Below are 17648 nucleotides of genomic sequence, written 5' to 3'. Positions count from 1 at the left end.
ATTGTAGTAAATAAATAGACCTAAGCTTTAATTCAAATTTTAATGAAATGACTAACTAAACTACTTAATTTCGCAACGTAGCCAGGCTAGGCGAGAACCGCTAACACATTATACGCATGCCTTACTTTCAGACCGTTTGTCTAGCTTGCATAGCTGTAGTGCTTGAAACTGGAGGCTTTCTAGGATAATCTAATATCTTCATAAGATATATTATGGACATGACTGTAAATCAAAAAAATTTGCAACTTTGTCCATTTGTAGGTTAATAAACTTAATTATGTACTTTGTGATGTGATGTATCGTCATACCTTTTATACCCAAAGAGGTAGGCAGAGATGCACGTAATGCCGCTTTACGATGTACAACCCTTGATAAGTCTTATGTAATAGAGGACGGATCTATTGCCATATATACGGGGCACCATTCCAGACTCTGTGCGGATAATTTTTCTAAAAACTCAAAAACGCCCAGTAATACTCTGCCTGATCCGGGAATAGAATCCAAAACCACTTGACCAACGAAGCAGTAAATTAGTTTATGGTAGACCAAAACGTCCATGCACCTTCTAATACAAGTATGATCCTTATTAAAATTACTTCCTCAGTAATCAGGTAAATATAATCACCAGATAGTTCAATTTAAATAGATGATCAGCTGATACAACTTCAAGCAACATAGTAACAGCACCTACAAAGTTCATTAGCATAAGATTACAAGAACTAGATCACCACAATAAACTTCCCACCGTAACCATAGCAACCGTATAATATAAAGTTATTAACAACAGAAGCCAAACAGAAAGTGTAGATGCAAACAATACAATGGCCTGTAAAACAATACGAGTAGCTTTCAATTTCTAAAAGCGTGCGTTTGTTGAAGACAAGACTTAAATACTTAATGTAGGCACGTCACTGATGCATTGGTATTCGGATTCACACGTAGTGAGCCACGGTGGTCTCATATTTGGAGTTGTAGAGCAAATATTTCGGGTAAAAGAAAGTGATCTTGCTGCAAAATTTTATGGTGTTTTTGATCAAGATATGGAGATATAGCGTTTGTTATGGCTAGGGTAGATAGTGATACGGATTTTCGTGCTTGATATGCTACTGTAAATTCACTTTGAAAAGCATTTTTGACTCAATTGTAAGGTCAATGCAATAACTAACAATTTGAAAACTAAAACGTCTTTGAGTTTAGTAATGTATTTCACCACCATCCAGGTTTGTTAGAAGGAAATTTTCAAACAGAACAATAGGGTCGATCATTAATATTATTTATTTTAATATCCGTATTGTAGATTATTTTAAAATATTATTTCGTATGGAAACAAATACTTCCAAAGATTTCGATTTAAAATATCGTGTGACGTCATTTCTACGTCCATTCTATGCGTAGACATTACGTATTTGCTCACACACCTAAACTTTGATCTAAGTATTGTTATCTTATATGACAAAAAAAAATACCTGTCTAATATTTTTTCATTACCTAACTGATAGACTGGATAGATTTTTAATTGTCATCATTCCTATTGCTAACTATACTAAAGATGACAATAAACATAAAGCTAATAAAGTATCTATAACTACACACAAACAAGATGGTATACATAAGGTACCGTTAAATGAAAACAGAGATCTAATTTACAATACAGAGCACGATTGCAATGACGACTCGGATACTGCCCAGGTATTCGAAATTACACATACTGTGACACCGTGATCTAGTTTTTTGGAATTCTAGAGGAAATAAGTGAAAAGGAGAAATTACTTTTACTCTTCCTGTCGAACGCGAAAACAAATTCGGTTCGGTTGATGTAAAAAATATCGTTAATTGGCCACTTACTGAGTTCGTTTGGTGGTTTGTTTTCTTGATCGTGTTTTACTTGAGGGAAATGGTCATCGTCCTTTTAATAATCTTATTGCGTTACTAATTATACTATACTGACTGAATATATGAAGTATTCAATCAATTTGATTTCTTATGCTTCAAAATTAATTAATAACAACTAATGTAGTTATGTATTTTTGGTATAAGCCGGTAAACGAGCAGATGATCTCCTGATGGTAAGCAATCGCCGCCGCCCATGGATACCCAAAACACCAGTGGCGTTACAAATGCGTTGCCGGCTTTTTGGGGGTTAGGAATTAAAGAGTTGTTGGGGAATCGGGGATTGGGAATATCGGAGAGGATAGTAATTAGGCTTCCAGTAACCTGACACACACACCGCAGGCTTTGTTTCACGTCAGTTTTCTGTGAGGTCGTACTAAAAAATTACATGAAGTTGAATAACTTTGTCTTCAGTAGTCTTAGTATGAGTTTGCTTTACTTTGAGCTAAAACGAATCGAGAGCTTGTTCGGCGCTCTGATTGGTTGGTTTATTCGAGCCGGCCAATCAGAGCGCCGAACGCACTCTCGTTTCAATTACTTTAAACGTAAAACAAACTCATACTAAGGGTACTGTATACTGTGTCGTGTCTACCTAACCAACTACAAGTTCATTACACTTCATACTTGATTATAGTGGCTAATCAATAATTACTTCACAAAATTAATCCATGCACCAGTCCGTATCTCCGTTCCACCTACCAGCGCTACATGACCCGCACCAGCTTCCTCGTGTATGGGATCGCGTGCATAAATATGTAAGTCGTCATTTGTTACAGTTTCTTTTGTTTCCTCGAGGAAATCACGCACGTTGGTGGATCATGTAAGTCAGTCAGTTGGTAGGTCAAGAATAAATTGGTCGTTTTGTATTGAGTTGTTTTGTTTTTTGATCTTTTTTTCAGTTTGATGTTTGTTTTTAATGTATTTTGTTTGGTTTAGTCTATAGATAGTTTTGGTTGTATTTTTATTTCGTGGTTGTTATGAGGTAGGGTAGGGGTAGTAGTCGTGAAGGCCCCGGGTCAGGGCTATTAGCGGACCTGGTGTCAGTAGTAAAGTTACAGGTGGTGAGGGTGGCCACCGAGGTGGTTTTAGTGCGGTATAAATCACACTTCACACACAGTCTTTTATCCCCAGAAAGCTAAGCGCCTTTTGAAGGTTTCCCACCGTCATCAAAACCAAAAATATGGTTTACTAGTCGATTGTTATGACAGTAAAAGGAATTATCAGTGCCTGCATGGACAGATTGTCCAATTTTATTCGATGTATGGACGTCAATTAACCTGATTACAATTAATAAGGTTGAACCTGGATATAGACTCATTTAGAACTAAGACTACAACTCTTAAATAGAGGAAGATAACTTAATTTAAGTTTATTTTCTCCTCCAGTTAATTTAATTACCATTGAAAATGGAACATATCTAATAAGTAAATAGGATTTAATTTACGATGCACTTAACGAAAGCATTATTATAGACGTTTGCAATTGCCTGTATATCTTAGGTTCCCATCCGGTAAGTTTCTAGTACGAAGCTCGCGTCTGACCTTTTCAACCCTTTGGGAAATCGAGGTTTCTCAATGTGACGTAATTACTGTATACACGCTGCTTCCATTCATTTTACACGATTATATCCAACTGCAGCCATTATCAGTACTTTCATCTTCGCACTTCTATTCAATAATAAATTGTAGGATTTGTCTTATTTGCAAGAAAAATTTAACTTCAGTGTTTTTGGACTCATAACATTTACTCAAAATCACGGTTTACTCACGTAAATAAATGGAGGAAAGCTCTATTAGTTTCGAGTTACAGAGGGACTCTTCATCATGAGCAGCGTGCGCAGACGTAGGGACGTCGCGCAGCCTACTGGTCATGATGAAGAGCTCATGCTGACTTACTGTTATGTCCAAAAATACTCAAGTTAATTTTCGTAATTTAGTATACCTCACAATAGTTATTATAAAAAATTTGTAATTCATGCCTTTTAGCAGTGGATTTTTTACCAGTTCTTTTATGAAAGCTAGTCACAAGTAGTATTTTGTCACATATTATACCAAACACAATTCCAAAGCCAAAGTTTTCTTCTAAACTTAACAATAATACTTTGTTTGACCCAGAAATATCGCTTACAAGTCAGCCTAACAAAAAATGTAGTCAAGTAAGTTTATTTTAGACTCGGAAATAGCTAAAATTTTGATACAAACTAATTGCATGCAACAAAACTTGTTCATACTTCGTCTTGAATGAAAACTATTAATTCTCGAATCATCAACGTTGATTTATGAGTGTCTAACTGATATAACGGTATAATGGAATGATTCAAATTTATAGTTGCTTCTAATATCGAATTACTTAGGGTCTGGTTGGAGACAGGGTGTGGTCAAGTTTCTTGATTTTTTTTCGATAGGGGAATATCATAAAACGTCTTCTGCGCGTAGGGCGAGGCGAGGGTGAGTGTCAGACTCGTACTAACTAAAAACCACCCCGTTCCTACTCCTGTTTTTCGAGACATTATCCCATGCCTTTTTTATTATAATTATGATTCATTCATATTTGGTCGCTTTATCATCCACACTTAAATTTAAAATAATCAGGTGTATTTTTCTTTTATCAAGTGTAAATTAAGTGTCGAAAGTCTCAGAAATATATTTTTTTAACAGCGCCATCTATGATCATGGCGCGGAATTATTTTCACGGCCACATTTGTTTACAATCAAGTTGTGCAAAGCAAACAAAAGTTCAAGGCTTCGCCGCGCCGCCGCCGCCGCGTCTGCGCAGCCATGAGTCGATGAACTCTTTGCTAATATCTTATTTTGTTGTTATTTTGGGTTTTACTGGGAATAATAACTTATTTATATTATCTAAGTATTTTTGTTGTTTTTGGATGATTTCAATTGCTGTATATTTCAGTATCTTTACATATTAGCAATAACATGCACATAAGTAGGTAATAAATACTTTTATTGATATTAAGAAGGGGTGAATATTAATCTTTTTTTTCTATTATTTAATTTGTATGTATTTTGTTCCAAAAAAATTACTGGATGCTAAACTAGCTTCATATACCTACGCAGTTACCTAAGTTTACTTCTAACGCTAAGGTTCACAATCACAAAAATTCATAAATACTATTATTAATTTAATTAAGAAAAACCTTCTAAATAAATTCCACCACAAATAATATACCTTGTTTATTTATTAATTTATCAATAAACAACGTTTTCATTCATAAACCTTTTCTACCAAGGTTACGCTAAACGCAATGAATGGCGCGGTCGGCCATGACAGTTATCTTTTTGTTGCACCCGCTGACGACTAGATGGCGTTGTGTTTTGTTTTTATTGTGTTTCAGAAGTCGGTCACTGTGGCAGTAGTGTGCAGTTTGGTCGTCTTATTTTTATGTTATGAAGTAAGATTATAAGATAGTTTATTTGTCAGTCCGTTGAATAACTTTGGTTTCGTTTTATTTTTAGTCTATTATGTTCGGTATTGTGTTGTATTACGTTTATTGAGTCTTCTTTTTTAGAGATTGTTGTTTAGTGTGCGATGATTTATTTAATAATGTAATCGTTAACATTATCAATATCTTTATTTACTTAAACAAAATGAAGTAAAAGGGGAGTTCCTTCATTAGTTTTTATTAAAAGTTAATTGGTTAATTATTTGGTATGCATAATATAAACACAATTAAAACATTATTGTCTGTTCACCATAGTAATGAATTCCATTTTTGATACACCCATAAAATACGATTTTCATCACTATACTCAAGGCTTGACTCAGTAAAAATATAATTAAGCACAACGGAATTTTCTTCAGTTTATAAATAGACAACATCCTCATTTATGATAATTAACTATTTTTCCCACAAGTATTTGAATTGACAGTTTACTTAATAGGGATTAATCCTATGTCCACCATCTTCTTTCATATCCAATAGTTTTGTTTTTAAGCTTAACACTTCTACTTTTAGCATCTAAACTTCTTAATATTCTTACTTACAATTATATATTTGCTTATCCAAAATCCAAGTACACCTATCACCTCAATACCAACCTCCCCCATTACACAGCACGTCTGTAATTTCTCTCGTCTCGTCCGTTTTTCTTACACGCGCGGAACTTGTTTACCACCGACCGGCCAGTTCCTGCTTTTCCCACCTAGTTTACAAATATCAAGTATTTTCTCTCTATAATCGTCGTATCCTATACATTCGTGAGATTGTTACTTGTAACACATTTATTTTTGTTGTGTCTGTGGGTGCTTTATTTAAGATTTCGATTTTAGTTTGGGCTAGTGACGGTTTATGATATTGTGTCTGGTATTTCGGATTTTATTGAAGGTGGGCTCTTAAATGATATTGTAAAATTAGCTTTGGCTCGCGCCTGCGTTCGCGTTAAGAAGTATTATTATTATTTAGAATTCATCAAAATCCTTTCATAAGGGATGCATGCAAAGTCTCAGCCCGATCGGTTTTAAATTGACAACATATAAACTTTCATCCCCTATTTTATGATAAATCTCCTATGTTATGAATAAGTCCTAATTGCCGCATTGACAGTTATTTAATGGTTACTTAAACCACTCCTTAGCAATTGTTTTCGGAACAAAATCGTTACCAAAAGGAAAAATTTAAGTAATCATTCTGAGTACTGAAAAACCACGAAAAACTGTCTCAAAATGTATCTAGTCTTTATCATTATCTAGAACTTTGTAAGCGCTTTACAATATGAGAATTATTTCCCTACACTGGGCAAAATTGTCTTGGAATTATACATTAGTATCTTATTCAATGATTAGCAGTACGCATCCTATTGTACTAATGAATTCATCAAGTAAGGTTTTTATGACCAAAACATAAGTGGTAATGAGCACTCATGTTTCGGTAACGCACAGCCCAATACTGGCAATTAAGAAGAGAGAGTTTTTTAAATGTGATCATAAAGGTACTGAAACTGCTGTTTTTTCTTAGAAATTAATGCATCTTAATTAAAATTACCGAATCAAGGCGTTTCTCTTGTAGCCTCGGAGGTGAGAATCGTGAATGTTTAAGATTCAAGTGTATCTGCATTGGCTTTTCATTTATATTTTCCCCCACTTTTTGTATTTCTCATGTAAACCCTTTTTGTCTTTTTAAAAAATGTTATCCCACTGTTAGTTTTCTCCTGTGTCTGGAGGGAAGGGGTGACAAACATACACGCCCATATGCACATGACACCCAGACCCGAAACTAATATTTGTGGATCACACAAAGAGTGACTTCGGTAGAAATCGAACCCACTATACGGTGCACGACAGCCGGTTGCCCAGTCAACCGCCCCAACAGCTCAATTTTATTGATAGTAATTTTGTTTGTTATTATTTACTTTAGACTATTACTCTATAAGAAAGACAGAAATTATTTATTGTGAATGAACACACAGGTGCAATTACTAATCACGATACAACAACTGTGCTTGCGCGCCCGGCTACTGCTCAACGTGTCGCAGTCTCACGTTAGACTCATTCACGAAAAGCTTATTTGTAAAGGTTTAAAATAAAAACAAAATCTCAGTAGCAACACAGACTCTGGAATTGTGCCCAGTATATGGCAATAGGCTCACACCCTATTACATGGGACTTTAACACAAATGGTGAAAAGTGGGTGTACATTGTACAGCGGCTTTACGTGCCGTAATGTACACCTCCGCCTACTCCTTCGGGAATAAAAGGCGTGCTACTACTTAAATACAAATCTCATTGCTACTATTGAACCTGACTACAAATTAAAACCCATCTTTTATCTTAAACATAAGAGTTAAACTTTAAGCCACTAAATTACCAAGGTCATTATCACACCATACTCACACTAGTGACCTTCAAATTGATGATCAGTGTGCGATACGAGATAAATTTTACTTTTATCGCGTTGCGAACGTGCGCGATGAGTGATTTCACCGCGCACGGCACCTTTCTCTGTTAGGGGCAAATGTCCGACCTGGATACAAGGAAAGCTGTGTGGTGTACGTTGTAGGCGGTAGCGGGAGCGGTGGAGAGTGAGATTTTGTATTGAGGAAAACCGGAGTAAAATTGTGCTTGTATTGTATTGTTTGGAGGTTATAGGTAATGACAAAAAACTCGATAAAGAAATTGTATCTCACGTGGTAGTATGGCGTGAATTCGATTTAGGGATTTATGGCTTTGTCAAGCAAAAGAAAAAAACTATTATTAAAAAAATATTTCATTGAGTAACTTAACTCACTTACAATAATAATTATTAATTTGCAATTTTAAAAAGGCAAAGGCCTCCCTCCCTCCTTCCACTCTTCTCTGTGAAGAGATTTCTATGGCCAGTCCTTATCGTAGGTATCAAGTTTGTCCCGCCATCTACTTGCCTGCCGCGACGTCTGTTGACACGACATTGAGTGGGCTCCAGTCAGTTGAGAATTTTACCCATTTACATTTTATTAGACTCACTTTACAAAGTTTTAACTTTATACAATGATATGGATATAGAACCCTGCCTCCTAAACTAGAAGAAACCTGTGTCTTAGGGATGAATATGGTAATGTAACTAAAACAATACTTTTCCAAACACAAAACCATATACCAACACTCCAATACAACATGTACTCAACTGTCTCAAGTACTAAAGCCGGTGACCATAACCGCCACGTTAGTGCTATGAATTCATTCCCGACCGCAGCCGCCACAGCCATTACTCTGAATTACCTTGTTACTTATTTATGAAATGGATCGCCTCGTTGGTCCAAAGGATTTTAGTTTAATTTATAAGCTAGATGTAGGGTAAGAATTATAATATATTTTTTATGGTATAAGCCGGTAAACGAGCAGACGGATCACCTGATGGTAAGCAATTGCCACAGCCCATGGACACCCGAAACACCAGAGGCGTTACAAGTGCGTTGTCAGCCTTTTGGGGGTTAGGAATTTAAGGGTTGTTAAGGAATCGGGGACTAGAAGATTGGGACCCAGCATAATTGGACCTCTGGTAACCCCACTCAAACAACGCAAGCGTTGTTCCACGTCAGTTTTCTGTGAGGCCGTGGTATCACTCATGATGGTTACCAGGATATTTTAATTTAATATAGGTATAAGCTTGACGTTGCGGAAGATTTCTAGAATCATAATAATCAGACCCTTCTTATTGCATATCTAGTCCTAAAAAATCTACTATTGTTGATCTTCAGTAAAATGAGTTTCATAGTGTTTGTTGATAACAATTTCACGGTGAAATTACAAAATCAATTGTGATGAAATTGACTACTTCCAAAGATTTATTTTTAGCACCGAGGTGCTACCGTAACAAATAGCTATGTAATATAATTTATAACAGAACAAAATAAAGTAACATACATTTTATAATTTAAACCAATCCGCTTCATCTTATAACTTGGAACATATCAATTAAAATGAACTCATAATATTGAAACAAGGAAATTATAATAGTGTACATCTTTGAACGTGGGAACTTTAAGTACCACACATCAACAGCCTATAAGTGGCCACTGCTGAACAAAGGCATCTTCTCGCACGCAGAAGGTTTGAGCATTAATCACCACGCTTATTAATTAGAAATTATAAGTCCAAGTTTCCTTGAGATATTATCCTTCACCGTTTATCAGTGGTGTCTACATAATATAATCTTAGAAAATAAATAGAACTTGAAAAGAGTTACATTGGTACTTGCCGTTGGTAGATTTTGAACCTGCGCCTTCTAGAGTGTAGAACTTGTAAAAAGTCACTTTGGTAATTGCTGTTGGTAGGTTTTGAACCTGCGCCTTCTAACATGAGAAGCGGGCGTCGTAAACCTCCGGGCCACCACGACATCTAATAGACTAATCGATAAGTACTGAACAATTAAAGTATTAAAATCGTTGTATGTAGCTTTGTAACATATTTAATTTTGTATACATATCACCGAAAAAGTAAACAAGCTTATGGATCCCTGATGGAAAGCAGTATCCATGCCTTATGGATAGAACTAGTGTGGTCGTTCGTGCTTTGCCGGCACATTAAGCACGCACATTAAAAAGCCTAATGGCGGATTTTCCACCCATTCACACAAAGAGCTTTTAATTTTCTTAGGAAATGATTCCTTGCTGAAATGTATTTTAAGCCCAGCGTAAATAGGTAGCTGTTGGTTAGACGTAGTAAGCAAGATAGTGGCTACGACATAATAAAATAATAAAGAAAATATCGGCTAGTTTTAATGATGATGACGATAATATTAAAGATGATAATTCGTACTTAAAAAAAGAAATAGATAACGAAAAGATACCAGCCGAATTGAAAACCTCATCCTTTTTTAGAAGTCGGTTTAAAATTGACTACTACATTATTTTTATGCTCATATCGTTGCTGTTGATTGAATGTATGTAAAATAGACCGTAAGGTGAGTTCCATGTCCAAGTAATTAGTTATACTTTTATTTGTAAACATTTTATTGAAAAGCTTTATGTTTTTTAATGAATCTCTTTAGTCGGAATTACAACCTTATCATCCTGTAACTAAATTACCGCATCATCTTATATTTAGAGATATACATACAATTAGGTTCAAATTCCAATATTATAATTGTGAGAATTGAGATGAATAGAAGGTACCTCTACTTACAACTACAGGTGAAGAGAAATTCAAGCAATGATGTACGTTTTGATAAAACTAATTACGTTTTATTTGGAAAGATTCCCATGGCTTGAGAATCCCTTGTGTTTGAATATAATTAGAGAGAAATTTGTAAGTGCTTTCGTGGAATGATTTTAATGGTGGTATGATGATAACTTTGTTGCGGAGTGTGAGGTTTTGATTCGTTTCTCTGATCGAGTAAATTGTAGTATTGAAATGTGTTCTGTTGGTAGAAAACACATATTATTTAAAATCTTATGTTTATTAAACACTATATTATTAACGTAACCAAGTATTGTATTATGAACCTGATTGAAAAAAAGTAATCTATGTAGTTTCTTGCTCGTTCTTCTCTATAGGAATCCATACTTTGGAACGAGCAAATAGCTTCAATAGAGGACTGACCAACAGACTGACGTTATTAATGTTATTATATTTGCTTCGACGTTCAAGACTGCCTCGTTGGTCGAGTGGTCGCAAGTGCGACTGCTGAACAAGGGGTCTCGGGTTCGATTCCCGGGTCGGGCAAAGTATTGCTGGGGTGTTTTCGGTTTTTCGAAAATTTCTCAGTAGTAGCACGGAGTCTGGAAATGTGCCCGGTATATGGCAATAGGCTCACCACCTATTACATGGGACTTATAACATAAATTGTGAAAAAGTGGGTGTACACAGTGGCATTACTTACGTGCCATAATGTGCACCTCTGCCTACCCCTTCGGGGATTAAAGGCGTGACGATATGTATGTATGTATGTATGTTCAAAAGTGCCTTACTGGTTGGTCTATTTGAAATAAATAATTTTGACTTTTGACTTTTGAAATTACAATGTATTATACAATAATAACATTAAAACGATTGAGAATTTTGTGAAATTAGTGGTCATGAAAATAGTATCAAAAATTCTCAATGATCATGTGGTTATAAGTGCGACTACCGAACAACCTCAGGGTTCAGGTTTGATTCTCAGGTCTGGCCCATAAGTCTTAGTACTAGTTTATATTATAATAATAACATACCCATGTAATAGGGAGTGAACCAATTGCCATATAACGGGTACGAGCCCCAATAATACTACGCCTGATCATCGTAATATGTTTGGTGCTGAAATGTTATGTTTGTCAAATATTTCACTTTGAAACATGTTAGTATTTTCATTTTATATCTAAAAATATTACAGATACTTCGTAATTTTGGTTTTACCGTGTAATAACTTACATAATATACGAATTTTGTAACGCTTTCAAAAATTCCAAAGTGTACCATAATATTTTGGTATTTGCAACCTAAGATAACATCTGAAATAGGCATTTGAAAAATGCATTGAATAAAAATGCGTTTGGAAGAAATAAACCGTAAATTATCGCTTAAGCTAATATGGTAGTTAATATTCATAATTATAATAATTATTTATGTTGTAAAACAAACTTCAGTTTCTCTCACATAATAAAGTGTTTTTCAAATGTCTTTGAAAACGTTATTTATTTATTTAATAGATCGTAAAATGTTAGCTAGTAAAAGCTTACTGAATTACCAGGAATTATTCTTAAAGAGATTTTATGTTCCTGTGTGAAATTTATCTCGGAGAATTCTGGGTCCATAATTTTTACGTAACGAAAAGAGGGTTGTATATTATTTTATCCAAAATATTTATTGAGCAAAATTCACCATTATTACCACAGAACATTTAAAGAGAGTAGAAATGAAATAGTTCCTGATTTGTATCAGAACGCGTGTCGCCGTTTCTCCCACCCTTTAATTTCACTACAAGCAAGAGACCAATGTCTGAGCGGATTACCCCCACAAATAAATAACACACATTTAAATCTCGAATTTGCTATTGGTTGTCACACAAACGCAATGACTGCATTTGACGTACACTCTAACACGCATAAAAACTCATGTATGCTAGGGCGAGAGAAAGGTCGATTGTTGATATCGATAAAATTTAAGTAATCTTGTTTTTGTTTTACAAGTATTGTTGAATATTGTGAAATTGTATTCATGCGAAATAGAAACCAAGTAATAAAAGTAAAATAAATAAAAAATACATAACTGAATTTTAAAACCACTTTTTTACTCAATAAGTTAAAAATCAGTAAAAAAATTAAATCATAGGCACTTTTGAACGTCAAAGCAAATATAATAATATTAATAACGTCTGTCTGTCGGTCAGCCCTCTAGTGAAGCTATTTGCTCGTTCCAAAGTGTAGATTCCTATGGAGAAGAACGAAGATCTGTTCATTCGATCTTTTTCAATCAGATTCACAATACAATTCTTGATTACATTGCTTTTCTTTGCATCGATTGCTTCAACTATGTGAGAACAATGTAAAACTAATATTCAGTCAAAGCGAGAGAAAAAAACCATAAGAACAACAAAATTAATACAGTCTGGAGCTGACCAGTCCCAGTTGACAGCGCTCGTTCACCAACATGGCACGTACACCAGCACCGTCCAACTCAACCATGTTGCAGGGAATCGAACGATCCAATGCCCGTGCCACCGCCAATGAGACCTTTGAGTGAGCATGACAACTCTAAGCTGACACAAATGCATTCTACTAGTCTAATTAAATGACAATGCCAGATCCTGCCCCACTTAATTTCATCAATGTACAAGAAATGTAAAATTAATCAATATTATGCAATGAAAATAAGACGTTTGGTTACTTAATTATTATCCTGATAAAGTTGCGGATAAAAATTGGAAATAAAAAGAATTTAAAAACCCAAGGCCTGCTTCCTGTATTATATATATATATCGCGACCATCTGCGTTTCTTAGTACGCTTGCAAAAGGAACACAAAGAGTCATTCAATAAAAAAAGGATTTATTAATGTCATGTGTACGGATTTTAATATGAATTTGGTATAAATACATACTGTTAGTTAATTTATTTTTTTATAATATATATTATAATGAATGCATATTCTAATTATTATTTCGTGTTTGAACGTTAGTGATTAGATGTAACGAAACGTCATTGGCATGCGTGTGTCAGTTACGTCCAAAAAGTCATTATTTGACATTCGCTCTGTCTGTTCTGTTTACATTGTTGTTTCGTTATGACTATGAATTAAAAGTAGGATTACTAAAGGTGATATTGGTGATGAAATTCCTTCCTTCCATAGCTAAACCCCCTATGATAGCATTGTAATAATATAAAGCACTTAATTTAATTATTTCTACCATTATAACTGCAATTAATCTAAACTGGTACTTAAATGTAATATTTTGTTCTTAGATTTATATAGAAACCGCAAGCTCTAAAGGCTTTTAATCATGTTTTTAGTTATCACTAATAGAGCAGCAATTGAATGCTACATTTGGCATGAATGTACAATATATTTTTTGGTGAGGCAAAGCTCTATAGAGATTCTGGCATTGTCATTTTAGCTAATTACAGGGCTCTCACATTTACAATAAATTTGTATAAAGTACAGAACACATTGAAATAACATGGTTATAGTTATATTTATAACGAAATATGCTACATTTAGTAGGAATCCAATTAATTCTACCAGTTGTGTCAATCCACAATTTTCTTACACCTGGATCTGTTGGAAACCTAAAATATAATATTAAAATAAATCATATGTCACATTCTATATAAAAAAAAACATAAAACTCACTCAAAATCTATATTACTAATTAGTCGTAATAAATAATACTTATTATTTTAATTATAAAGTGTGCTATTGATTATAATAGACTGTATCATAGTAACAATCGACATTGATTACAAATTTGCCCAACACTATCGATGTCATAGATTTTGAAGGAAATGAACTTTTGTTTCGGTACTCGGGACTCTCGCGATGGACGTAATACATTGCGCGATTTTTCACGTAGTGCAAGATTGTACTCATCTATCGCAAGCAATGTATTACTATTAGTCTGCTTGCGATTATATCGTTTTTATCTATAAATTTCATAATGCTAATGTTATAATTACAAATATCACAAGTATTTTTATGTTTTTGGACTTACCGGTGAAAAGAAATTCCTTCTCGTGCTATGCTACACACCTGGCTTCTTTTCCGACACGTTATAATAGCGCAAGACGGCATAATATAATATTTTTTGCGGAGATACGTACGCTGTCAAAACATGACAGCGATTGCTAGCCGGTAAGTATGAACATTTGAGCGTTACGACAGCGGTATGCACGTTCGTTCGCACCCTCGGCGCGTGTGGCCCGCCCACAAGGCCAATCCAGTCTCTTTCTTTTATCCATGATTATTACATAAAGAATGAAATAACAAACCAGCATTGCATGTCTTTATTTGTAATAATTATAACAATAAACATCTTTGTATCGTTAATTACATTATTACAACGAATAAATTATTACATTATATTATGAGTATTTAGGAAGAGTTTGCTAAATATTAGTGTTATATATAAGTAATATAATATACATTTATAACAATATCATCGTCACTAACATACTCGTGGGGCATATAATATATACACAATATAAAAATAATATACTACATAGACAGTCTTACATAATTATTACTTAAAAATATTAAAGCCAGGTACTGAGTTTCAAACAATAATATACATTATCAACTAAATACTACAATACAAAAAGTATATACATATAAACAACAAAAAAGTACATTAAGTTATAGAAAAAAATAACAATATTATGACTTGAAGTGACTAAGAAATAAAACGGCAAAACGTCATCGCAATTAGCGGGTCATGGCATGACGTTGATAAATTATAAAATAAGTCATTCAATAAATAGCAGGCACACTCACATCCATACAAATAAATAATACTTAAATACGTTGAAGATCGGAGAAATCAGTGGAAAGGGGCCACGGAACCGGGTCGCTAAGGTTTCTGCGCGGAATACGCTAAGCTCTGAGCTTCGAGCGAGCGCCCCCAGCCGCCGCCGTGCCCGCCGCTGCCTCCGCTGCCGCTACTGCTGTACGAGCCGCCCGAGTCGCCCCCGTACCCGCTCGTGCCGCCGCTGTAGTCGTGGCTCGACGTGTGGTGCGGGTGCGCGATCACCTCGTACGTCACGTGCTTCTGCTGCGACAGCAACTTCTTCAGCCCTATAATCGCCGACAACACTAACGCTAACTTTCCTATCAACAACGCCTTTCCTGCAATCAACGCGATCGCTCCGATCGCCAGCGGCATCAACGCCATCATCTTCAGCGCCACCGCCGCGATCAATGGCCCCAGAATCTTGGCCGCCTTCTTCTTCTTCCCACGTCCTTCACTAACGTCATTGTCTTCAGTAAACGAGGACACTGTATCTTCGAGCGCGCGCCCTGCACTTGACACCGCATCAATCACATCCGAACCTTTCACTTCTACTCTTAAGGAATGCGTCTCGAAGTAGTTCTTCAACCGCGAAACAGGATCTAGGGCTCTCGGGGCTCCGGTGTCGGTGGGCACGTCACCGGACTTGACGACGGTGACTCCATCGGTGAGGGAGAAGGACTCCTTCTGTCCAATCATCTTGTCGACGAACGAGAAGAATTTGTACTTGAGGCATGTCGTGGATTCCTTCCTGAGGCAGTCTGTGAGGCCGTCGATGTCGTTGTCCGTGTGGCTCGAGTCTTGGGCGGGAAGCGCGTGCGCGACCGCGAATAAGAGCAATACTGTCGACCGTCTCATCGTGAGTGTTAGCTACGTCTGCGCGCCGGCAGTCGCGGCGCTCCTATATAGCCTCCCTCAAGTGTGGCAACCTCCGAAATAGACTTTCTCAGCCTGGAAGTAAAAGTAACGTCCAGGTTTCATAACGAGAGGTATGTGCGGTCATTGCAAAGGTCATGAACCTGGGACTCGATGTGCGAATGTTTTGACGGTCGTCCCTAACTGGGTTGGGTTGAGTGAACTAGTTTTGAGTAGGTTAGTGTAGTGCGAAAGTTCATGCGTTTTAATCGTTATTGTTTTGTTGGGAATCAGTTTATGGTATAACTGTTTGTGTCTGTGCATTTGTGTGTGATGAGATGTGTGCTGTGTCGAGTATGTCTGGCTCGAGTAATGTAGGTCTGGATGTGTGGCATGCTATATGGGTTTCATAATTACCTAACTATATATTTTTTAAATCGTATATTTATTAGGTATAATAATTGAAGAAAATATGCTTAAGTGTACAGTATTACATAGTCTGTGCCCATTCGAAGATTTACCGACATGATTATTATACCTACATGTAAGATGCACATACTTTGTTTAACTTCAAACTAGATACAAAAAACAAATAAACAACATTTTGAAACCTAAGAAAAACGATGACCTCAGAAGATGTACTTTCTCATGCACATTTGAGATGACCAATACAATCTTTTCAAGTAAATTGCCAATATTGTAATATTTCATATTCCACACTACTATGCATACTATCAAAGTATTTTCTATTTGTAAAAACATACTAGTTTATTATATTTGACAGTAATTTTACAAAATTACACGATTTATTTAATATGTTTAATATTTAAGTTCATACTATTAGGTGCTATTCGGATCCTCAAATTTTTTTATGGGGCCAACGAGCTTACGTATCACATGATGGTAAGCGATCAGCGCCGCCCATGGACATCCGAAACACCAGAGGAGTTTTTAATAGAAGCATCTTCTATTTCATGGGACTCATAACTGGTAAAAGATTAGTATTATCTTTGACCATATAATCAAGTCCTACAGAATTTAAAAGGTGTTAATAACTCTATTAACACTAGTCACCATTTTTAATACCAGTATGGAATCACCCAAAATCAAGCGTGATATTATTACACCATACATGTGTACGTAGTTTTTCACCAATTACATAAAAAACATGTCAATTATCAGTCCTTCAGTACATTCTAGACGTGTTCACTTTCCGTCCGAATAAAACTGGTATTGCAATTAATAATAATTATACCATCCGTTCAATATTGCATTCTCTTTATCCATACACTTTCATTTTCCAAAATATTTACTGTAAAAACATTGGAATGCTATAGAAAACGAATATACATAGATGAGTACTACAAGTAAACAACATTTAACGTGTAAAAATCTTGTTGTGAATAGTAGTAAAAAATGGAATAAAATTATTTTCCTAACTTTTTCAAATTCTTGATACTCGTAACAGTTGTTTACCGCTTTTTTTAAATAAGATA

The 17648-nt window shown here is 35.5% G+C and overlaps 1 protein-coding gene and 1 long non-coding RNA gene across 2 annotated transcripts; both read right to left on the bottom strand.

Moving 5' to 3' along the window:
* Positions 1–13643: 13643 nt before the first annotated feature.
* On the bottom strand, positions 13644–14756 carry LOC126911308 (uncharacterized). Its single transcript, XR_007705831.1, has 2 exons — positions 14506–14756; positions 13644–14083 (listed from the first exon to the last, which is right to left on the bottom strand). It is a non-coding gene; the product is annotated as an uncharacterized LOC126911308 (long non-coding RNA).
* A 26-nt stretch (positions 14757–14782) lies between these two features.
* LOC118270503 (uncharacterized) lies at positions 14783–16193 on the bottom strand. Its single transcript, XM_035586105.2, has one exon. The coding sequence runs from the start codon at positions 16153–16155 to the stop codon at positions 15361–15363; it is 795 nt and encodes a 264-aa protein (XP_035441998.1). The 5' UTR covers positions 16156–16193; the 3' UTR covers positions 14783–15360.
* Positions 16194–17648: the final 1455 nt, after the last annotated feature.

Source organism: Spodoptera frugiperda, chromosome 13 (assembly GCF_023101765.2).
Source record: "Spodoptera frugiperda isolate SF20-4 chromosome 13, AGI-APGP_CSIRO_Sfru_2.0, whole genome shotgun sequence".
Taxonomy (NCBI): Eukaryota; Metazoa; Arthropoda; class Insecta; order Lepidoptera; family Noctuidae; genus Spodoptera; species Spodoptera frugiperda.
The sequence above is the reverse complement of the archived record's forward strand: the minus strand, read 5'-3'. Positions and strand labels throughout refer to the sequence as shown.